This window comes from Taurulus bubalis (genome assembly GCF_910589615.1).
Source record: "Taurulus bubalis genome assembly, chromosome: 18".
In the NCBI taxonomy this organism is placed as follows: Eukaryota; Metazoa; Chordata; class Actinopteri; order Perciformes; family Cottidae; genus Taurulus; species Taurulus bubalis.
The window spans coordinates 13472271-13496443 of record NC_136606.1 but is presented as its reverse complement, the minus strand read 5'-3'; the positions used below and the strand labels follow the sequence as shown (position 1 = coordinate 13496443).

Below are 24173 nucleotides of genomic sequence, written 5' to 3'. Positions count from 1 at the left end.
CTCCTCCATGACAGTAACATGTCTTTAATGAAGCCACAAGTTCTCTCACATGGAGGGTGCTGGGGGTCCCCGCCTTTCCTTCCTCTCTCTCTTTCTTGCTGTAAACCTGTCACCCATCAACATCAAAGAGGGAAACAGAGGGCGAGATATAACTGCTGTGAAAAGCACCAAACACAAGAAGGCAGAATATTTTATGACGGGTAAGCGACTGCATGCCGCTTCCAATTTACCTCCATTTCTGGCCTGCTTAAACCTGCTGTGTTTCATCTGTTTATACTCTCCTCTGCATTATTTATTAATTTATATATTTATTTATTCATAAGTTAAAAGGAATACAACTCACATTGCAGTGGGGAACCCGACTGCCTTCGCAGGTCATTCATATAGTATCTATTTTAGCTTTATGAGAATGTGAGGATGTTGATAAGTGATAACTGTGTGTGTGTGTGTGTGTGTGTGTGTGTGTGTGTGTGTGTGTGTGTGTGTGTGTGTGCAGTATGTTAGTAATATTCCTACTTCTTTGTGGCTGCTCTCCAAATGAGTCCATGATCCAGAACTCATTATAATACTGACTTTGTGTGTTGATATAATTCTGGTGTATAGTCTTAAACTCGTTGAGCTCACTCAGAGGCTGACATACAAGGACCATAATTGTCATGTTTTCAATAAAGAAATATTCCCACAGAACAGCATCCATACCCTGTTGCTGTGAATCTGGTGCCCCCTGTCGATGGTGTGATGTACTACTGATTAAATTACCCCCAGGAAACTCACTCTGATCACACAAAGGCACTGAAACACTGAATATGTTAATGGTAGCTGGTATTAAACAATTCATATTTAGCACATATCAAATCAGCACATTGTTCCAACAATATTTTAAGTGCTTTCCCTGTTAAGACAAATGTAGTTTGCGCACAGGATATTCACCTGAATATATCTCTAATGTGTATGATTCTAAATATGATCAGATTAGTCCATTAACAAAGCAGTTGTCACGTTCTCAATTTATTTTCTCACAACTTGAAACAGATTTCACAGCTGCAGTGTACATATTTGTCATGCATTTTTCCATTTTACCTTGGCTTTTATTCATCCTAGAACATACTCATTTAACCCAGAAAGGCTTTAGAGACCGACATGAGACCTCAACCCAGTCACTGATAACCGTTATTCTCAGATGGTTGGACGCCACAACCAATCAAGCTGTTTCATCTTTCCCCCCATCTTCCTGAGACAATTACCTCCAATTTTACTTTGATAACACTCTCCCTTCTCCGTCAGTAAACAATCAAATCACTCGATTGTTGAGGGTAATTGGATCTCTTTAAATCAAATCAGCCATTATGGCCCTGATGAAGCATGGCCTGCTCAGCAGAAGTTAGCTACACATGAGGGAATGCAGCACAGGAATACATTACCATCTCTGCCTCCCAGGTGAAGATGGCTATATTGGAGGAGCTGTGTAATACAGGTTTATTAGACTGTGCGGTGATCAGCACAAGGCTTGTTTCTCTCCTTGAGGACTTGTTCCAGGTGTAGCTCACATTTCAGTGACAGAGAAAAGAAGATGAGGGGAGATTGCCCTCCAGCATGTGGAGGTGCCGCTGTGTCACAGTAAGACTTTAGAGGAGAAGGAGTCGCCACCCTGTCATAAAAAATCCATTTGAATTTGCTCCACGACTCTTTTATTCCTTTCCTTCCTGCATCACTACCTATGATCACTGTGAGGTTACAGGAATAGTTCTTACATGAGGTTCCTCCTAGCTTAGCTTCTGGTTGTATGATGTACTCATCCTAACAAATTCAGATTAGTCGTCAAATACCTAAATACCGAAAACTTGAATGTGGCCTTGAGAGAAAAAAAATGTATATTTAGTAGTAATTAAAATAAAAAATATATTTAAAAAATGTCTTCATCAGGGAAATGAGAACATCAAAAGATGTTGCTTTTAAGATGTGTTAAATTTTGCATTGACATTAGGAAAGTGCAGCAACTCCCTCTCATTTATATGAATCTATAATTTATCAATACGCTTCTTGCAGGCTCTGGTATCGTAGATGTAGGAAAGAGGCCAGATTTTATTTGACTTAAGTGGTGTCTGCACACAGCTATGCTTCAGTTTACTTAAGTTTGGCCTTTGCTTTTTATTTTTGTGTACAGTATTAATATTTCTTCTATGATATAACTCTAAAACCCCAAGAGACAAAAAATTACGTTGCGAAGTGAAGATTAGAAACAATTCTCAAATGTTTTACAAAAACATCTCACATCAAGGGAAACCCCCAAAACATGTCCCAAAAACAAAACAAACAACCAGGAAGTTAGATAATGAGCAATGTGTGTGTTCGCGTGAGACATGTGTTGGGGTGTGTGTGTGTGTGTGTGTGTGTGTGTGTGTGTGTGTGTGTGTGTGTGTGTGTGTGTGTGTGTGTGTGTGTGTGTGTGTGAGGCTTTCAGTCATGCTTCTTAGCACTCAGTGATTATCAGTCTTCCTCTAACAAGGTGTGTTATTAAAAGCGTTGGAAATAACAAAGGCCTCGTCGTTTCATTCTTCAGCTATCAAGGCGTTTCACATTGCATTCGTCTCAGCGTACGCTAATGTCTTTGCAGGCTAATTCCTCTCTTACTTTACTTGGTTTCTGTGTCCTTCAGTCATCCCTTTTGTTCCTCATCTCCCTCTTTCCAATCTCTCAAACATGGCTGACTACTCTGCTGTTTCCTCCTTCAACCTCGCTTCCTCTCTCTGCTGCCATATCATCTTCTCTGTTAAGCACTTGCCCCCTGTGGGAAGAATGTGATGACGTTGCAGAGACTGATAGGGATATGCATGCACACACCTGTGTGGACACACACACACACACACACACACACACACACACACACACACACACACACACACACACACACACATACACACACTCACACACACACACACACACACACACACACACACACACACGCACACACACAGGCGCATGCAAGCATATTCCAGGGAAATGCTGACAGAAGTTTATCAGAGCATCTGCCTGTAAGCAGAAAATAGTACAAATAGGATGCCTCCAACAGTTTTAAATTTTTTGTATATACTCTTCTTCACCCACCTCGTATTATTACTTCATTCCCTACAGTCAGTTAAACACTTTATCAGTTAGTCACTCAATCATTCACACAGTAAATTGTCTGGCAGTCAGTCAGAAAATAAGCCAGTCGGTAAATTAGTCATGCAGCAAGTCAGTAAATAATTCAGTCACTCACTGGGAAATTAGTCTGATCATTAAATCAAGAAAGAAGGTAAATTAATCAGTCAGTCATCAGCCAGTAAATCAGTCAGGAAAATAGTCAGTCAAATAATGAGTCTCCCTCCTAGGATGCAGCTTAATTTTGTTCTCTCAGCCAAAAGACAATGACCGCTTAACCTCTGTTCAGCTTGCCAGCCGGAGATAACACTTGGCCAATTAACTCCCAACTCTATACTTATGGAAAGAGTTAGCGTGTGTGTGTGTGTGTGTGTGTGTGTGTGTGTGTGTGTGTGTGTGTGTGTGTGTGTGTGTGTGTGTGTGTGATGTTGTGCATGTCTGTATGTGCATGCATGTTTGTTGAAACCTCCACGTGTCTTCATATGTGTGCCTTTGGTCATTTCAAACGTGTCTGGCATATGTATGTGCATAATTCTTCTGTGTGTGCGTGTGTGTGTGTGTGTGTGTGTGTGTGTGTGTGTGTGTGTGTGTGTGTGTGTGTGTGTGTGTGTGTGTGTACCCTTACTCGATGAAGGTTGATTGTGTCATCCAATGTTGCTGTCTGTGTATTGCTTTGCAGGTTCTCAGAACAGATCACTAGACATATTAGTGGTATTAGAGGAAGAATTGGGGAAATACTGAAAAACAGTGAGAAAATGTGTGAATGCTCAGATTTTGTAATAATACATGTAATGGTCCACTTTAAGTTGATACGACAATGGACACAACACTCTGTTTTTTATCTACTTTATCCGATCCAGCACTGTGGCGGACCTTCGTAAACATTTGTAAAATGTCAGTGGACAGTTCTTCAGTGTTTTGTACACACTCCAACTAGCATGCATTCACACTGTTTTAAATGGCATGCTTCAACATGCCTCATGACTGATTTGTGTGAAGAGGCTCAGTTGATTGAAGTGTACCTTCTTGATGTGCATCAGGGTAAGAGGGCTCGTCCTAGTGGGACTATTGAGAGGATTTTGTTGGCTTATTATTCAACAATCACATCTGCATCCAAAATGCTGGTTCTTTACCTGGAACATTCCCTGTGGGTTTCGTCCCAGAGGGCTCAAGATGATTCAAGTTTAATTGACAGGTTTTATGACGACCAGGGCATTTCTTACCCCTTGACTGCTGCTTGTGTTTGATGAATCTCCACACAGCACCTCAGTCAGCACTCCTCTCTCCTCTCATCTCTTCCATTCCTCCCCTCATCACCTATTTGCCCTGATCGCTCCTTTATTGGGCCCCTGTCCTCAGTCATCTTCAGTCTCATCGGAAACTCTCTCATGGGAGTATATGCCAAATATATGCCGACAAACTGCTCTCATCTAAAACAATATACATTTTGGAGATGGTATTAATTTATTGTCTCGTCTTAACCCTGTTCGTCATGGTAGACGACCTTCCTGTGTGGTTGCGTTCAGGTTACATGAAGGTGGTTTTGTCCTCAACTTCCGTCATCTCCTCTTTAAAATCCATACTAACACCACTTTGTCTTAAAGTCTCCTTCACTCCAAATGTTATTGCTTCCATCTGCTCTACCCAGCTTCCTATCTGCCAGCATCTCCTGCACTTCTTAATTACTCCCACTCTCTTGCTGCTTCGATCTCAACAAGAACCATTCTTTGAATGTCAATTTATTTTTTCATTCTCTTCATATGCCAGCCTTTTAGAGAAATAGCAGGAGTCGTCCCCTTTTATTGGATTCTCAGCATGTCTGCATTATTGTGTGTGCGTCAGAGGATTTCAGTGTGTCCCCTCAAACTAAAGATTTGTGGAGTTATCCAAACTCCCTCACTAGCTGGATGACACATTTGCTTTGAAAAATAGTGAGAGCAATTTGACTTTAATTTCATCGAGGCTTTGAACTAGTTAAGTATACTTAAGTATGTTGTTGAGGTAGTTGTATACATGTGTATACTGTACCAGTCATCCATAACCAAACTCAACTTAAATGCTTGTCTAAAACAATCCCTTTGCGTTGATATATGAATTATCCATTATGGTTTTTCAAAATAAACTCAGTCCAGTTGCCTCTATATGTGTTTCTTCGATTGTTCACAAACAAATATTCAGGGGTTATTTTTAGAACAACCTTCCATGATGTTTGAATTATCTCCATACAGTACGGAAGGGTGTGCAGAGAATAACATTGGACCAATGTTTTTTATCCCAGGTAAATATGCCATGAGAGATTTGATCCACCGGTTACCTGGATGCAGTAGCAGCACCAACAATAATGCCACCAGCAGTGGGACCTCCGGGACCACCGGCCCTCCCAGCAAGGCCATGTCGGACGATACGGTCACTGCCATCTGCTGTGCACTGCACGAAGTCATTACCAAGAACATGGAGAACGCCAAAGCCCTGCGTGATGCTGGTGGCATAGAAAAACTCATCGGCATTGCCCGCAGCAAAGGAGACAAGTGAGTAGGCCAACCTTTTGAGGCCCTGACACAAAACTGGGTTCTCGTCATCCATACCAATAACATATGAGATTTGTGCGATAGTTTTAAAGTTAGAGAAAAACATTTTTCCAGACATGTTTTTTTTTTGTTTGCCCCTGAAGGCCCAATATATTGTGTGTCTGCATCATTACATCAAAGGAGAATACAGTTCAGATTTTTCAAAAACTGTCCAAGATATTTCACACAGAAGTGAAATATCTTGGACAGTTTTTGAAAAATCTGAACTGTATTCTCCTTTGATTTTGACAACATGTTTTGATAGATTCCTTTACCCAAAATGCCTGACAGTACAACGAGAGGCTCTATTAAGTGGATTGTCCCAGTGAGAATAAAACCTGCAGCACAGTGTTACTGCCATGCCACCGAGCCACAGTAGCAACACAGAGTCCAACCCTAGAATTTAACAACCACTTGAAATGCATTCGCAGGAGTCCCAGATTGGGTTCAGCAGAAATCCTCAAAGGATGCTATTACAATCTGAGGATAATGATATATTACAACAGTTTACGGAAAGGTATGTCAGATGTATTTAGAACCACAGAACAGATTTACCCGTGCTACTGCGAAGTGTTTTTAAATCATAATGGTTATATACAGTATGTCCAGATTTCAGCAGGGATCATTCTCCTGCAGTGGCTTTCCACATGCTCAAGGACAACCAGCCCTGAATAACTGTCGTAGCTTAAATCCTAATGTAAAGGCCATTGTTGTTTTGTGCTATACCTGTAAAGTTAACATTCAGCTCACCCTGGACTGTCAGTGGTGACCAGGGCTTTTATGTGGCCATACATCTATCTATCAAAGCTGCACCTGCCTTCCCCGTGACCATTCGTCCACAAACGACATCTGCAGATCAAGGAAGACGCATCCGGAATATAACTTGTGTCATCGCACGTGACCAAGCAGGGTATTTTGCAAGCTGCTATGGCAACTGTCAGGTCAGAGGTAGACGTTTATCGGACAGAGATCAACCGCTCCTTTATTGTTATGGAGAGACACTCAATCTATTTAGGGACCAGTGCTCAAGGGCACCATTACAGAGTGAGATGAGGTGCTGGAAGAACCTTCATAAGTGCACATTTTTACTGTGAGTGTACTTGGCTGCTAATGGCCCACACGTCTTCATTTTCCCATGATTGGTAGACTGAGGATAAATACTCCTTATCAGAAGTGCCATGCTCCATTCACATAGTTACACACTTTACACACAAAAAGAATAATATAGATGTTGGTGTATGACTTATGCCTTAGAAACAGTCAGAGCCTAACCGTTTCCCCCTGTCATGCAAACAAGAACACAACTTAGCACTCCCAAAATGTTGTCTCCTTTTCCACAAGCTGCAGTTCATGCTTCAGTCACATGCAATGAATAATCATCAGCCTTCATGACGTTTAAGGTGGTGAAGTCACTATTAGACTATTAAAATCATTGACTTGTCTCAGTGTGTGATTTTTGTTTTTCATCTAACAGTAGAGAATAACATGTTACGATACGTTACAGTGCATTGTGTTTGTAGCAGGCTGGTAAAATAGTGTTCTGTTGATAGCATTACGCCATGTTTTAATCTTTAAAACGCTCAGTTCTTCTTACTGGGAAAAAGTAAACGCTGTTTTCAGGAAGACTTTTGTTAATTTTGGTGGACAAATGGCAAATGAGCATCCCTTCTGCTCCCCTCTTTAGCTGTAAGAGGGGCAGGGCTTCTGAACCGACTCCTACTAGTCATTTTTCAGCTAAGTGGCAGGGATAGTACCATTAGCAAGGCAGAGAGGGTCATTTTAAACTCATCTGGAAACTCTCAGTTTTTGTGCATAGAAAATCATTCTCTGCTGAAATGAGCAATGGCCTTCTTACTCTTCGAGCCGTCGCACGTGCCACTGGCACGCATCTTGTGCAGCTGGGAAACACAGCGGGCAGAATAACATAGCAGCATTATCCAAAGGAATGTGGTCCAGGAGAAACATCTCTCTCTCTCTCTCCCTCTCTCTCTCTCTCTCTTTTCTCTGACTATCTCCAGACACTCAGCAAAGGTGGTAAAGGCAGCCTCTCAGGTCCTCAGCAGTATGTGGCAGTACAGAGACCTGCGCTCCCTCTACAAGAAGGTAGGATGTCTCACCAACCATGTCCTCAATCCATCTCAAACTCTTTGTGTCCTGTTTACCTGTTATATGTCCTGTCGCTCTCCACTGCGTTATTGCACAATATATCATTTTTGCATACCAGCCACTATTTTAAATGATTTTGAACCGTGCTTCCTATTGTCATATACAGTAACGTTATCATTAATCTTGTACTTACCAATAGCATGTACATACGTGTGGCTACTCGTTGAAGGAATGAGTTCTACAGTTTCTGAAAATTAATGGGACGTCTACATATGCATAGATATACATCATATTTCATAATGGATTTATCACAATACAGTAGGTTGTGGATTAACTCATTTTACATCTAAAACATTATTCTAAAAGAGTGCAATTAAATCCATCCTCACAGTATCAGACATCTTAATAGACCATAATGCTGTCATAAAATTGACATCATCCATGTATTAATTATTGCTTTGCAAATATCCACTGATAAAGGGCTTTGATATACCAACATTGATGTGCAATTTGAATAAATTATAAAAGAGTTTAAAGCATATTATGTCTGGATGAAGTTTTGGGTGGAAAACAGAGCATGATGTTAAATTGTCTGGCTAGTTTTTTTTCCACAGAGCATCTGTATAGTTAAAACAAATTATTACAGTATGTGGCATATTGGCCTTGAACTATCTGAGAATTAACTATTTTAGGATGAGGGCATTTCACTTTCACCGAAGCAGGTGTTGAGCATGATTCTCTGCTGAAAGTCTTTATTGAAGCAATTTCAAAAGAAATCCTGGTACACAGTTTAAGTTATCATCTATCTGGATGTAAACTGAAGATTTTGGTTCGACCTCTTCTATCTTGCATACCCTTTTGAAACCTCACAAGATAAAGTATGTCTTGTTTCCTGGTCAGGACTAGTACTTGTCAGGATGTGCTGTTGTGTCCCAGACTCAGTGTGTAGCAAAGCTGTCTTAAAGCTAATTCCATCCTGCAATCGACATCCCTAATGCTTGCCACAAGCTACCACTATCAGTCAGCAGTTTTTCTAGTGTATTGATTTGATGTTCACACAATGTACAACTGGGAGACAAATGGCAATGAAACTATATTTTGTATTACTGTGAGATGCATTTATACAGTTCATACAAACAGCTTCAAAATCCACATTGTGCTTCCTTGGGTCTTCAGCACACCACCGCCATAACAGTAGTTGTGCCACCCACCCAATTTGGATACAGTCAGAATGACCAGTGAAATAGACCGACAGTACAGTGGGGTACAATGGGAAATAACACCAGGTTGCTAACCTTAATGTTAGACATGTTTAGCCACCTGGGCCTGGGGTCTGGCTCCTATAAAGACCCCAAACATAATTATTATGTTGATATTTTAACTCATTATATCTTAAAATGAAGCACTTAAAAAGTAAAAGTTGTGTACTGTTTACTTCTAATTAGGAAGGAAACATTGCAGTGCTACATTACTCGACAGAGAGACGAGTTACATAACAGATTTGCCGTTAAGTAAATGAAGCACATCGTGCTGAAAACACCTCTCTTTCACGTCAAAATAAATACATTTAAAGCAGGACTTTTACCGTGTGGTATTAATATATATTTTTTTACCATTAATACATTTTAAATTGATGTGAATAATAGCTGTTCGTATTTCACTTTACTAAGTTTCATATATTTTCATGTGAGACAGTAACCATTTAGATTCCCAACATGTTGTCAGTGTATCCAATTATTGCCGTTTGTAAATTTGCTGCAACTGATGTGCGTGAGAGCCGCTCCAGCCCGGCCGTGGCTTTGCATACTTCAGTGAAGCCATGGTGTGAACCGTCTGCTGGTAAAATCATACTTAATATTTAGAACACACGCCGAGGGACTCACATGCACAGGCGGCCTGTCAGGCTCAGCAGAGTTATTTTGCTGGCAGTAATGTTATTAGTGTTGTGTTTTAGTACGGCAAAAACTTCGGCAAATTGAGTTTCAATGGCCGGGTGGTGCTGTTCCTGTGTAGGCTGTTCGCTGGTGCTCGTTGACTCCAGGGAAGAAGAAAAGGTTTGGCTGCAACGTTATTCAGCATCCATGTAGCGTTAGCACTGGAAGGCTCTGTCCATGATCCAGCAATGTCATGTTCAAATTGCACCAAATAAGAAAAAAGCATGGGTTCCCCAACAATACACCCACCGAGTGTGAAGTAGATCGGCTGAGCGGTTCTCGAGATATGCGAAAAACACACAGAAAGACAAAAAGACAGATTCCTGAGAAGACCAAAGTAGATCTCCCTCTAAACAACCGCAGTGTCCTATTTGTATGTAGTCTGTGTGGTTTATGGCACTACGTAGGAGTGTTTTCACAAATGCGTGTGTGTGTGTGTGTGTGTGTGTGTGTGTGTGTGTGTGTGTGTGTGTGTGTGTGTGTGCGCACATGCGTGCTTTGGCCCTGAGGTCTCTCATACCCACCTCCAAACAAAAGAATAATGGAGTTCTGCCGGGCACCATCACAACTGAGCAACAGTGTTTACAGAAGCAGGTGGATCAATAGTGTTGTGTTAGTCTCTAGCTTTCTTTTTTTTATTCAACACACACACACACACACACACACACACAAGCTAACATGGTGCTAATGGTTATTTAGACCATTATGATGACAAAAACAATTGTAATGCTGCTGGCTACCAGGATTCTGTAGCTCATTAATGGAGCAGCAAACTTGGAGCTTGCGAAGAATGACACAAACAAGTAACAAGTGAGGAAACCGCACAAAGTGTAGATACATGATGCTCCAACTCTGACACACTCTTATCTCTCTCTTTCCCTCTCTCACACTCACACACACACACACACACACACACACACACACACACACGCACACAAACACCGTTGAAACCCACTTTCTCCTCTTTGTTTCTTTTCAAATGACAAATACCCGTACACTCCTGCAACCAACTTGAGTCAGAGCAATGGCAGATGTTCTGTTCCTTTCACTCGTCAGTAATGAGTGCTGTTGATTGAATACCTGCCAAGGTTATCTGCCACTAAAACTTTAGATGCAGTAATCAACGAGTCTCAATGAGATAATAGGTAACACATTCCGTCCTTGGCTTTAAATGTGTCTTTTGCATCTGCGTGGAGAGAAAATAAAAGAATGAAGCTGATTTGTAGATTTATCTGAGATGTGTTTGTGTGAACAATAGTGCACCGCTTACACTTGTGTAATCAAATGCAATACAATGCCACAGACCTTTGACAAATGACACCTTTGTGACGCTTCTAATGAACAGTTGTAGTTAACTTCCTTCTGAAGCCCTAGTTTGTGGAAGTGTTGCGGCGAATTGTCAGTCTTATTCAGTATTGTCCCATATTCAGCTGTTAATGTGAAATCTTTGTTGGAGGACATTCAGAGGAACACAGAGAAAGATATTTAAGAACTACAACATGAGGCACTTCAAAAAGTCATTTCATCTTGTGTTCCTTCCCTCAGAAGATAAAGTGATGGATTTCCGACATGAATTTCAAGTACCTTGCACTTCAGTTTTCAAAGATGTTGTCAAACCTGAAACAACAAGAGTGAACTGTCGTTCTAATGAAAACAATATTATAAAGAAATATTTTTTTTGATGTTTTGATGCATTAGAAATGAGTTAAAAAAAAATAAAAACGCTCCCACCTGTTTATTGAGTCAAACATCATTCTAAACAGAATCTATCCCAGTGACTTGGTTGCATGGCTCCCTGTCCAAGTCCAAGACTTCTGACTGTGGCAGCAGTCACTTCAGGACAGGCCGCCCCACGGCATCAGTGTGTCCTCGCCTCCTCCTGACGACTGTGTCGCTCTCTTCATCCGCCATCCTCTCATTCCCAGTATTACACTGAACAGTATCCCCATGTGGCCCCTTGGAGCCTCATCTGCTTCACACTTCTCTAATCATTGCCACTGGATAGCATTACACTCGGCTGGATGGCATAACACTCCAGTGATCAGACATGAAGGACATTGGCTTTACACGGCAGCCTGTCCGACAAACATTGCTTTATTTTTCGGAGGATTATTTATTTATTTGTTTATTTATGAGCCCACCCCTCTTTGCCTCAAGTGGCCTTTTTTTATTTGCCAGACTATGATTTGATAAAGAGAGTTATTAAAGGAAAGAAACAACCTGCTTAAGATTGATGGATGCACATTTTAAAACAACAAAATTTGTTTTGCATCTGTCGCATTTGATCAGATATGATGTGAATATTAATTCAAAGGGGGAAGAAACAAAAAAGATTATTGAAAGACAATAATTTTCCACACCAAGCAGATAAAAAAACTCATCCTTGAATTGAAACAATATATCATCTGCAGTCTGGCCTGTTGTAACATCCTCCGTATTATCCATCTGTACATCATCGTAATCTTTGATTGATCAAGATCTTGCTGTAGTTAAAACAACTTTTATTAAATGCAGCACAAACAATTCAAATTCTCGAACACACTTTTTCAACACTTTTTAAGTGGTTTGGTTCGTCAAGCTGCTCTTAATGCTTTATACACTCACTCTAAAAATGACTTTTAAAGGCTGATAGACACCATACCTGACTATTTACTTCCTAAATTGCGTGAACACAGACCGGTGAGTGACAATCCAGCCTAATTTTATAACTGTGGAAATTGTTGCGTTAGAGGATCCAGACTTTGACTTTATCACCCAAGTCCAGAGTGCGCAGTAAGTGACTTTACTGCTCGTATCCCTGCATGGCGTATTAGGTCATGGGTGTTAGTTGCAGCAAAAATCCTGTTAGTCTCCAATCCAAACATGGATTAGCATACAATTTAGACGTGAGTGGAGTTGGATGTCTCTGCGAAATGTTTGTGAGCAAAAGCAAAGGAGGAGAAAGAGAGAGAGAGCGAGAGAGAGAGAGAGAGAGAGAGAGAGAGCGGCAAAGGAGGAAAAAGTGAGGAAAGAAAGTGAGGTGATTTCTTGAAATATTTGTTAAAAAATGAGCATGTTTGAGTTGTATGTATGTATTTGTGTGTGTGGGGGTTGCGGGCGGAGAAAAGTCTTGGGTCAATAGGGATTCAGTTTGAGCTGCGTTAGCAAATCATTGTCTGCTTTGAAGTTTTGAAGTAATGAGAGCATTTTGAAGCATACATTTCCAAAGTCATGGGTACACATGCGTGTTTGTGTCTGTGCGAGTGTGTCTTTGAAAATGTTTGTTTTTTTTGTCAAACTGCAGTAAGAGGAGTTAATCGCTTCCTACAGCAGTGCCATGGGAGCAGTCTAGGCTGAGAGAGAGGGAGAAAGAAAAGAGGAGTACACAGAACGGGGCTGCCCAGCAGTTGTTGAACGCTCTAATATGAAAAGTTGAGGGCCCATAAATAAACAGTAACTTGGTATAAAAATAGCATCTGAGATTACTTGAAAGATCAGTAGTGCAGCAGTCATTAATAAACCAAAGCCAAAATCTGTTTGTAGCAACACTAGCACTGACTTTAGGATACATCATTTATAATAGTATCCAGGGTGCAGTAGAACTTTTACCCAAGTTTGCTTGGATTATTTGACAAGATGTTCTGTGTGTGTGTGTGTGTGTGTGTGTGTGTGTGTGTGTGTGTGTGTGTGTGTGCGTGTGCGTGTGTGCGTCCGTATAGTGTTTCATCTACAGTTCCTGTGAGAGAAGCCACAGGTCATCTTTTAAGTAAACAACAAATGTGCCGTACTGTTCAACGGGGGATTTCTAGAGAAAACAAGGACTTGAAACATGGTCACTTTTTAAATAAACCTATTCTTAATAAGACCAGAAGGACCAAATTCTCTGTCTCACTTACACAAACATATGCTCTCTCTCTCTCACTCACACAAACATATGCTCTCTCTCTCACTCACACAAACATATGCTCTCTCTCTCTCACTCACACACCAGCTACACACTGAATTTCATACTGTATATTCACACAATTACACTTCGTCCTAAACCTGTTCAATGCGTAATTTATCTTGGGCTGCCGTGCCTCATTTCTTGACAAATGATCTTGCTTGGGGACTTGATCAGACACACTCTCTCTAACGCACGCACACACACACACACACACACACACACACACACACACACACACACACACACACACACACACACACACACACACACACACGAATCATCCTCATATCACACACTTGGATCACACAAATCACAAAAACAGACACACACACACACACACACACACACACACGTATGACAGATGGGGTTCAGGGTCAGAGAGATGCTGTGTTTGTCACGTGTGACAGATTTACAATATGTTCCAGGGATGTGTAATTCCATATGCGTGATGTGACTCAGTGAGACATTTGTGTGCGAGGTCACTGATTGCACAACCTAGATCGTTGCACACAAAAAGCTCAGGCTGTTCCTGTAAAATATAATTAATATTTACAATAAACAGCGACCTAATTTGCTACTGATTAAGTTAGTAAAACTGTTGTGTGACTGAAACAATGTAACAAAACAAATATTGTTAAATAGAGCTCCAAGTGAATTATGAAATGCTTAGTTAGATATAATTATATATATATATATATATATATATATATATATATATATATATGCATATATATATATATATATATATTCTTTCCAATATTTGGTTTAAATTGGTCTATTAAAAGGTGATTGTCAATTTGAGTCCGAGCGTCTTATTATTTATTCTCATAGATGTAAGCGTTTCTGAAAATAGCTTAAACACACAATGCTTTCAAAGATGCATTGCAAGAATGAAACGATGAGATACTCTTCATCTAGACAGACAGCTAAAATGAATCCATCCTCCACTGCCACACAGCGTAAACAGGAAAAGTCAGCGAGCAGAAGATGAGTGTTTGAAAAACTTCAGTAGACATCAAACCAACCTCAGGCCTCTGAAGCTGCTTCTGTGTTCAGCCTGGTTTCCCTCTGATGTTCACCTGTAAGAGAGAGAGAGAGAGAGAGAGATGGGGTGTGTAGAGATGGCCTGTCTCAGTATAGAGGCTAATAACAGTATTTCAGGAAGACCGAGGCTCTTACAGTAATGCAACAGTGGAATAAAGGGCAAGTCCTTAATCCGCAGAACCACAAGCAGCCTAAATAAAGAATGCAAAGGTCAGACGCACATTATTCCAGTGAGGATAAATGGATCATTTACGGCACGCTACTGTAAATCAGAAAATGTGTGTGAAATGAGTGAGAGAGAGAAACAGATTGAAGGACTGTAAGAAATGACAATGTTCAGTGGTGAAGGCCCAGCGGGGAGCCACCACTCATCACAGGTAACCTTTTACAATTTTTGCCATAATTGCTGTCTGGCATGAGCTGACAGACTCTCTCACACACACAGCTCATTTGTTGGGGCAGTAATCGCTTTTTACCTCGCAGTCCCACGACCTTCAACTAGTGATGGTGAGTTGCCTAGCAACCCAATCTCTTTTTTTTTCTCTCTCTCTCTCTCTCATTTTTACAGTTGGGGCTAAAAGGAGTGTGAGAGACTAAGTGTGAGAGAGATAGAGGAGGTGGGTGGAAAGAGAAGGAAAGAAATGTTAAGACAAGGCAATAGGTGAGAATCAGAGCGAGCAGATGATGGAGCTGATGAGGTTAGAGGTGGAGACATATTGTTAGCTTACAACGTACACACTTACCTGCAATGTACACACTTCCTCTGAACAAGCATTGCATCTTGGATATGGTGCAAAATGATGCAAAAGAAACTAGTCAGTGTCAGGATACTTGGGATTTTGTTAGTATTTTCCTGTTTTATTTTGAAAGTCACTCTCCACCTGTTATTTGTTTCTCTATATTTCAGAGTCTTGCAAGCTGATGAAGAATATACAGCATACTGTCAGATGGTGTGGAATATGATGATGTTTCCAATCTTAATGCTACTTACCACATTAAGATTAAGGTGTAAGGTTCATTAATATATGTGGAGAGAAAATAAGTGTGAAATATATGGTTATGACAGACATTTGAATATATTTTTATATATTCTCTTCTATGCGTTCTTCTCTGATTATGACCATTCTTGCGAATTAAATTATTGTAAAGTTTACCGTAGTCCTCTTTTAGCTTGGTGGGGTGGGGGCTTAAAATCCTTCTTGGACCCCATTTGTGAGTCACATGTATAGACAGCAGACTGCACACATCGCTCTGCAAAATACATTCATCATTCAATATTCAGTAACTGTGTTCATTTGAGAAGCATGACAGTTTGACAGTGTCCAATTGCACAGCGGCCCGGTGTTCCATAAGGAGGTTACATGGTTTATAATGAGATGTGTTGGTGGGGGGCGGGGGTGTAAAACAAGGTGAGACAGAAGACTGAAGGAGTGGGGGATAAATAGATGAGGGGGAAAGGAGGAAAGAAGGCATGGCAGAGACTAGAAGTGAGCTACATAGTTGAACCCCTGTGTGTCAGAGGATCCAGCTTTCTATTAGTCATCAGTACTGTGCCAGGAAATAGGAGTCAGGGGTAGGAAATGGGACTTTGCTCAGTCCAGCCTCTCTCTCTCTTCTCTCTCTCTCTCTCCCTGGCTCTCCACCTGCGCCTCTCCTTCTCGTTACCTCTCTCCTCCTCCTGCTATCCGTACTCTCCCGTCATTACTCTCCCTCCATCTCCCTGCTCCTCCTCGCTCTCATTACTTTCCGTCATCTTTTGTCTCCCTCAGCTTCTACCCTGTCTACCCTCTCTGCCTCATCTCCTCCATCTCTCAGTCGTCTCGTTCTCCTCCCCTCCGTCTCCTCCTCTCCTGTCTAACTGTACCGAAGTGCTTCACCTCTCCTCGCAGTCCAACCAGTTTCCCTACTCCTGAGCCGAGGCCCTCGGGCAGTAAACCCATGATGAAACATGTCTGCATTAGCTTTTATCACATGCTTATGCTTTGCTTTCAGAGGTACCCAATTATCTTAATGCTAAATTGAATTTGGTTCCAGCTCTGTGATTGTTGTTGGCTTTCATAATCCATTTTTATGAAAAGGGCTTTGCTCCAATCACTGCTATACTAATGCAGATTGGTTTGGCAGTAATTATTCTTGTGGAGTTGTTAGTTGTATTCATTTTCATTCTCTACAAGGACAGTGGGATATTGACGATGCTCAGGCTTGAAGAATGTGGACATTTGAAAGTACATGTGTGGGTGTTTGTCAGTGTCCTTCACTGTCCAGAATACATTTTTGAGTTGGGAAACTTCTTTCACTGACGTCAAACTAAATTCCAAACATTTCATTCATCCTTTTGTACACATTTGTGTGGGTGTATGTTGAACTTGCGTGTGTTAAGTAAGATTCAGCTCCCAAATGCTCCTTAGTTATGTGCTGCATCAATGCTGACTCAGTGCAGAAATGTGTATGCTTCTGTGGACCTCTGTACACATCTCTGTATAATGGTTGATTTTCTTTACAGTAAAACAATGTCACAGAAAAAATTCACCAAGTGAATATTGGATTTTGAGTTTGTGCAGTAATTCAACTTTATTTTTCTGTGTTCTCTTTGCAGGATGGTTACTCCCAGTATCACTTTGTGGGCTCTGCCTCAACGATAGAGAGAGACAGACAGAGGCCCTACTCCTCCTCACGAACTCCCTCCGTCTCCCCTGTTAGGACGTCCCCAAATAACCGCTCTGGTGAGGAACATGACACTTACAATATAGAGATTGTGTGTGTGTGTGTGTGTGTGTGTGTGTGTGTGTGTGTGCGTGTGTGTGCGTGTGTGCGTGTGTGTGTGTGTGTGTGTGTGTGAGAAATCCTTCTTGTACCTTGGCTCTCGTAAAAAAACACTTTCAGTTTAACGCCTTCCAACTAAGGACGGTTTTGCAAAGTGAGATTTCAAGAAGTGTTTCAAAATGTTGAGTCTAAATTGTGCCTAAATTTAGGCTTCAGAAGTTAAAATGCAAAAGTTGGTTAAAAGGGGGCAGAAACATATTGGAACACAAACACCAGGAAGAAATGAGACCAGAGCTTTTTCTACTCAAACAGATAAGTAGTCAAAGCCCGTTTCCATGCCAGATGTTTTCTCACAGCCAATCAGCTGCCTCCTTGAGAGTTTCAAGGTCGTGTCATTGCTGTTGATAAGATGCAAGACTCAAGCAGGAGATTTGGTGAGTATTTATGCTAAACTTAACCAATCACCTGTTGATCCTATCGCTTCATGTTTATCGTACTGCCATGAAAAGAGAGTTGTATCGTGTTCAACAAACTCTCGGTGAGAAAGCATATTAGTGTATTTACCAAGATGTTAAACTGTTCCTGCAAGTGTTAGGATGATTATCAAAACAGGACCAAATTGAACTTGTCAAAGCCGGTATTCAAAATACATCTAAGGTTTAAGGTTGTATTTCATTCTAGATTTGGTTCAGTTATAAATTATTGTTCTCATGTTAGGGAATGGATTTAGTCCAGCAGAAAGCACGAGGATAGAACTAACTGTACTTTATGTGCACATGTATGTGGGACATGAGTACGACCAGAAGGTACAGGTCACACATGGATTCTAATGCGCTATAATTTAGACATTAAAGATTAGCATCAACATTTACCAGTCCATCAGTCTTTACATCGGGGCTAAGTGGCTGTTAGCGTCAGTGCTGTAAAGTATGATTATCATTAGCCTTTAGCTTGAGCCCAATGGCCTTCATGCTTAGCAAAGGGTGCATTAGCATTAGCTGTTAGCATCAGTAGTTGAAGAGCCTTTAGCTGTGCTTTCTCCACACTGGGCTTAGCAAGCTGATGAGGCAGAAAAGTACTTTTCCTTCCTCTCGGCTTAGAGAGGTCTTCAAGGACCCAGCTGAGAGAGAGAGAGAGAGAGAGAGAGAGAGAGAGAGAGAGAGAGAGGGAGAGGGAAGGGGAGAAAAAGTGTTTATTTGTGTGTGTGTGTGTGTGTGTGTGTGTGTGTGTGTGTGTGTGTGTGTGTGTGTGTGTGTGTGTGTGTGTGTGTGTGTGTGTGTGTGTGTGTGTGAGCGAGACAGAGAAAGAGGGAGGGGTGAGATAAACAGAGAGGGAGATAAAGAGAAAAAGCAAGGAGGCAAGAAGAATTAGGGATTGAGGGATGGTTAATGCAGTGAGGAGGAAGTGAAGGATGAGGATTTGACTTTGGCCAGCGACATTGAAAATAAGCAGTTTTGAGATCATAGTGCGTAGAGAAATTTGTGGATGTCTATATATTGGAGGGGGTGGGGAGAAATGTGAAACGGCAGGAAATGAGTCCCATCTTCTCTCCCGCTCCACCCCTCTATGCACTCCTCGTCTCCCCATTTGCCTTTCCAGTCTTCCGCCCCTTCTCGTTCACCCGTTTCATTCTTCTCCTCCTCCTCTGCAGTAATCCGACTTTCTTCTCACCTCTCTGATCTCTCACTCTTTACAGGCTGCCTCATTGCGCACACACACACACACACACACACACACTCTCTCTCTCTCTCTCTCACATACACACACACCCACATGCATCTGTATCTCCTCATTGCATGCGCTCCAGATCGCAATCCGGCCCTTAGAGATGGATCAAAGCAGAAGGAGTAATGATGGCGTGCAGGCACACTGGGAGAGGAGTGAAAGAGTTAGTGTGAGGAGAGAGTTAAAAAAAAAAGCTGTGAAAGAGATAGAGAGGAGTAGGGGAGGATGCAGGCTTCAAGAATGACAGAGGGAGACAAAGGGAGGTACATACCTTTGCATCCGTCATGGCCCCCACAGGGTCCTGCTGTGTCTTGCGCTGATAGAACGAGTTTCTCAGCCGCTCATATCCAGCAGTTAAAAGCCAGGTCCCCACGGTACCCGTAACCAGTAGTGATGGCACTGCCTCTGAGGGAGCCTGTGACGGGTTGGAGCATACACCTGCGGAGGTGACAATTCTAAAAATTAAACATCAAATGTGTCAAAACATTATAATAGCCTGTAGCTCCTGTCTCCTCCTGTTTATCTTGCTCTACTAAATGTTTGTAATTTAATTCACCACAACCAGGTAGTCGACAATCATGTGTGTGTGCCTTTCTTTATCGGCATTTCCGTGTGCGCGTGACCAAATATCTTAGTCAGACGCATGAAAGCGGAACCGATAGGAGGTCAGAATGTGTCCTTGCTGTCAATGTCAAGTATTGAAGAGATGGATTCAAATTATCTGTATTTTAATAGATAAAGTGAGATTCCAACACTCTTGAAAATCCCTTTAAAAGCCTTTTTTCTATGGCTAGTCAAATTGGAAAAAATGTGTTTTGCTTAGCTGCTACTATCAGGGTATAGGAGAACAGCCAAATAACAAAGGCTTTTTTATATAGATTTGTGGCTTTTTTTCTCCAGAAATGTTGGAAATGTTTCTGTAGAGTATTCACACATAAATTGTATGAGTAGTGAGGCACATGTTTGTCTCTAGTAGCTACAGTCCTACAATCATCTGCAATTCTCAAAATTAGGTTGAGTAGGTCCAAAGAGCCTATGTTGATGTTTCATATATATATATATATATATATATAGTAAGTCTGATGGGTAGTTACATGGATGTTTAGAAGCTGATGCACACGTAGGCAGGATTACATTGTGACGTGCTGCCTGTGTGTGTGTGTGTGTGTGTGTGTGTGTGTGTGTGTGTGTGTGTGTGTGTGTGTGTGTGGGCCAACTGCACACCTCAGTTCTGCCTCTGCCTGCTGAGATTGAGATTGCATTAAAACTAGTCAGCAAACAAGCGGAGGAATACAAAATGATACATCCAGTTTCTATTCAAAAGAGCACATTGGGAACATGATGCGTGGCGTTGATGACGCGTTGGATTTATTTGATAGAGTGATCGGCATGAGTCTGACAGAAAAGGATTGGAACCACTGCTGTAAACTGGACTATACTTTTGTACTGAATGTTCTGTCAGGTAAAGAACCTGAATCTTTGGAATATGATCACCATCTCAATTATTTTTAACATGGCATAGAATTTACAGCATCACGATGGCCTGCCTCCATGCAAGAATTGGGGATTATGTTGCCAGTCATCTTTTTGGACAAGGAAATAAGGTCTGTTTGTGTGATGGTACAAAAAAAGGGAACACACTGTCTGAATTGAGAAAAAACGCATCACAGATTGAAATAATTTGATTTTCAAATAATGTGTGTATGTGTGAATTCCCAGGAGTCCTTTAACATGCTGGAGGTGACCCTTTACGCTGACAAGCTAAATGAGGAATAATGACTGTGCACCTTTGAAAGACTGAGACGCACACACATGAATACAAGCACGCAGAGTGTGAAGGTACATGCTGTTCAGGGTTTATTGCTCATTATTCTTCTCTGTGTGTGTGTGTGTGTGTGTGTGTGTGTGTGTGTGTGTGTGTGTGTGTGTGTGTCTAGCGAGCGCTCCAGCCTCCCCCAGAGAGATGATGAGTCTGAAGGAACGCAAGATGGACTATGATTCCACGGCAACCAACGCTGGTTTCCATAGCAACAAAGGAGAGCACACATCCCGGAAAGACGGCATGGCAGGTGCGTGTGTGTGATAGAGACACAGAAGAATTAAATAATTGTATTTTACCCCCCCTCTTTATCTTTTATTCTCGTCCATTTTCATTCCCTATTTCATCTCTTGCTTTCTCCACTTATCTGTCTCTTTTTTTTGACCCCGCACTATTTCTCTTCTCCAACTCACACACTTAGATTGTTCTTTGTCTTTGCCAGTCTTTCTTTCCAGTATCTTTCTGCACTGCTTTCTTACCATCTCTCCACTCACTTTTTCTGTCTTTTTCTTCCTCTCTCCCTTCCATTGCTTCCCCTCTATCTATTGGTCTCTTCTCTATTCTTTCATGCTCGGTTCTTTTGTCTTTCTCTCACAATGTTCTCTTGAGGGCACGAGGGACAGACTAATTGTCAGACTTTTAGACAAACTGTAGGAAGTTTTGGGCTCTAATTAGCTGATTTTTGACAAAGCCAACTGTGCAGTTTCCCACAAATGTGTTGGTCTATTAATTATTATTATTATTAGCAGTAGTAGTGGAGCTAGTTATCTTTCACATATGGTGTTGTCTTTCTATCTTCCTTTCTTTCCAGTTCAAGTATCCTGTGGAACATCTACATTGTTCCGGAACTCTTACCTGACCGCCAGTGACGACATCAAGCAAAACCAGGTGAGTAATAAGTCTATAAATGTATGACACTCTTACACGTTTATACGTACACATCAGCACAGCAGGTTCTAGCAATGCGTGCCTGTCGTCACGGGTCTCATAAATGGGCATATGCTGCCATGACAAGCTGGTTATTAGGCAGCAGGATGGAAGAGGTGCACACAGACACACACACAGACCACACAGACACATGCACACAGAAGGTGTCTCGCTGGGATAAGAGACGCGCTGGCAGAGCGCGCTACGGCGACACGCCCTCAGCGAATTCGGCGTCAAACCACTGCAACCTAAAACCACACCCGACCTCCAATTAAAATGCTTAGTTCGGTTGATTGCGCAAATTATTTGCCTCTGTTTAATTACTGTGCTGGTGAAGGGGGAGTAGTAACAGAAAGCAGCATAGTCTTTGACTAGGAGGAGGGGAGTTTGTTGTTTTTATGAATATGTATTGATGAATGTATTACAAAATGTAAAGTATAGTTACCGTCCCCTTGTCGGGAAAGAAACTCACCTGGCAGTTAAACTCTACTAAATAAACAAAATGGGTGGAAGTAGGACTTCATTTTTATACGTATATATACACGCGCACACACACACACACACACACTCACACACACACACACACACTCACAAACGCACAAACGCACAAACGACTAGCCTGTGAGAGTTACAGTGTTCAAAAAGAATTGCCTCCTTCAGTACCAGCATGTAATAGAGAATTCACAGCATGAGTCCCTTCCCAATTGATTCCTATCTCAGCTTTTTTAACCGTACTACCCACCTTTTCAAAACCTTCTCCCCCATGAACTCTCTACCTACCACCCTCCTCTCTATCTCCCCACCTTTATCTCCCACCCTGACGACTCTTCATTCTTGCTTGCTGCACCTAACCACCACCTACCACTTTTACCCTACTTTCACTGCTCCCCCACCAGGCTCCGGCCCAGCCCTGCGTCATGCCCCCCATGCCCCAGCAGGACAGCCCGTCAGCAGCCGTGCTAAAGGACTACGACCCCTACCCTCCCCCTCCGTCCTTCCCCCAGCCTCAGCCGCCGCAGCCTCCACCCCACAGCCAGAGCCGGAGCTTCAGTGAGGTCTACTACGAGGACCAGGGACCTCCACCTCCTCCATCCCAGCCACAGCCTCAAGTCCAGGCGCAGGCCCAGCCTCAGGCCCAACCCCAGCAGCCTCCAAGCGCCACCGGACCGCCCCGTGACCCACGGGAGGACCTGCGCATGCATCTGGGCCTCAAATCCACCGGCAACTACGTAGACTTCTACTCGGCCTCTCGGCCGTACAGTGAACTGAACTACGAGACCAGCCACTACCCGGCCTCGCCTGACTCCTGGGTCTAGATAGTTAGACTATGATGATGGGGGGGGGGGAGTCTGTGTGTGCGAGTGTGAAAGGAATTATTTTTTGCAAGCGATCAAAAGCAGATTAACACAAGATGACAGTAAGTGGCATGTTGAAACGAGATCTTGTGGCCAGTGGCAGTAAATGTGTGTTCTCTAAAATAAGGGGGAAGACAGAGCTAGAGTGTGTCAAGGGTTAAGAAAGTAAGTCAGGTCAAGTGACAAAGAGACACTGTGCATGTGCATGCAGACATTTTCCGGGCCTTTTTTTTTTTCCCAGACAACTTTATTTCTCCAGCTCCATTGCACCCTTGAGTGGATAAGGGGAGTAGATATGAAGAAGTGTGTTTCAAAAGGGGTTCAGAGAGAAGTGGGCAGGAGAATATATAGCAAGAGAGAAAATGACCAAGTGGAGAGAGTACGCAGAGACCTAGAGAAGTGGAGAGAGATGGGATCAAGACATAATGGGGAACAGACGAGGGTGAGCTCTTACTCTGTCGGAGCAGGAAGTGACCTGACCTTTTGTTGAAAACAGAGAGGAGAGGTATGAGGGTCCTTAAGGAGGTCAAGAGGAATAAAAGCACAGAAAAAAAAGAAATCACATCAGGCACAAGGCGAGAAGTGGATGTGTGACAAACGTAGCACTGCTTTATCCCCCTCCCCCTTTTCCTTTTTTTGTTTCTATGGCTTTGCCGCCGGCTACGGAGGCTTCTGAATTTGTTTTCAAGGAATGTCATCTTCAATAGACTTCTTTTTTGTCATCATTCTTTCGCAGCTTTTTTTATTTGTACTTTTCTAAATTTTCACTTTCACAAAAGCATTTTTATTTTGTGTACAGTTTAAAGGTGATAAAGTGTGTATATTACACATGTTTTTGATGGGGCCACTTGTGAAAATGTGATTTTT

The 24173-nt window shown here is 42.0% G+C and overlaps 1 protein-coding gene across 1 annotated transcript in view; it reads left to right on the top strand.

Moving 5' to 3' along the window:
* The window catches only part of ctnnd2a (catenin (cadherin-associated protein), delta 2a), a gene marked incomplete at both ends in the record, with an annotated part of 191130 nt that extends 167863 nt beyond the window's left edge, over nt 1-23267 (top strand). Inside the window, 6 exons of the mRNA XM_079233923.1 lie at nt 5420-5669; nt 7727-7811; nt 17314-17440; nt 21143-21274; nt 21836-21912; nt 22848-23267. Coding sequence (XP_079090049.1) covers nt 5420-5669; nt 7727-7811; nt 17314-17440; nt 21143-21274; nt 21836-21912; nt 22848-23267 — 1091 coding nt within the window. The remainder of the gene's footprint in view (nt 1-5419; nt 5670-7726; nt 7812-17313; nt 17441-21142; nt 21275-21835; nt 21913-22847) is intronic.
* Nucleotides 23268-24173: the final 906 nt, after the last annotated feature.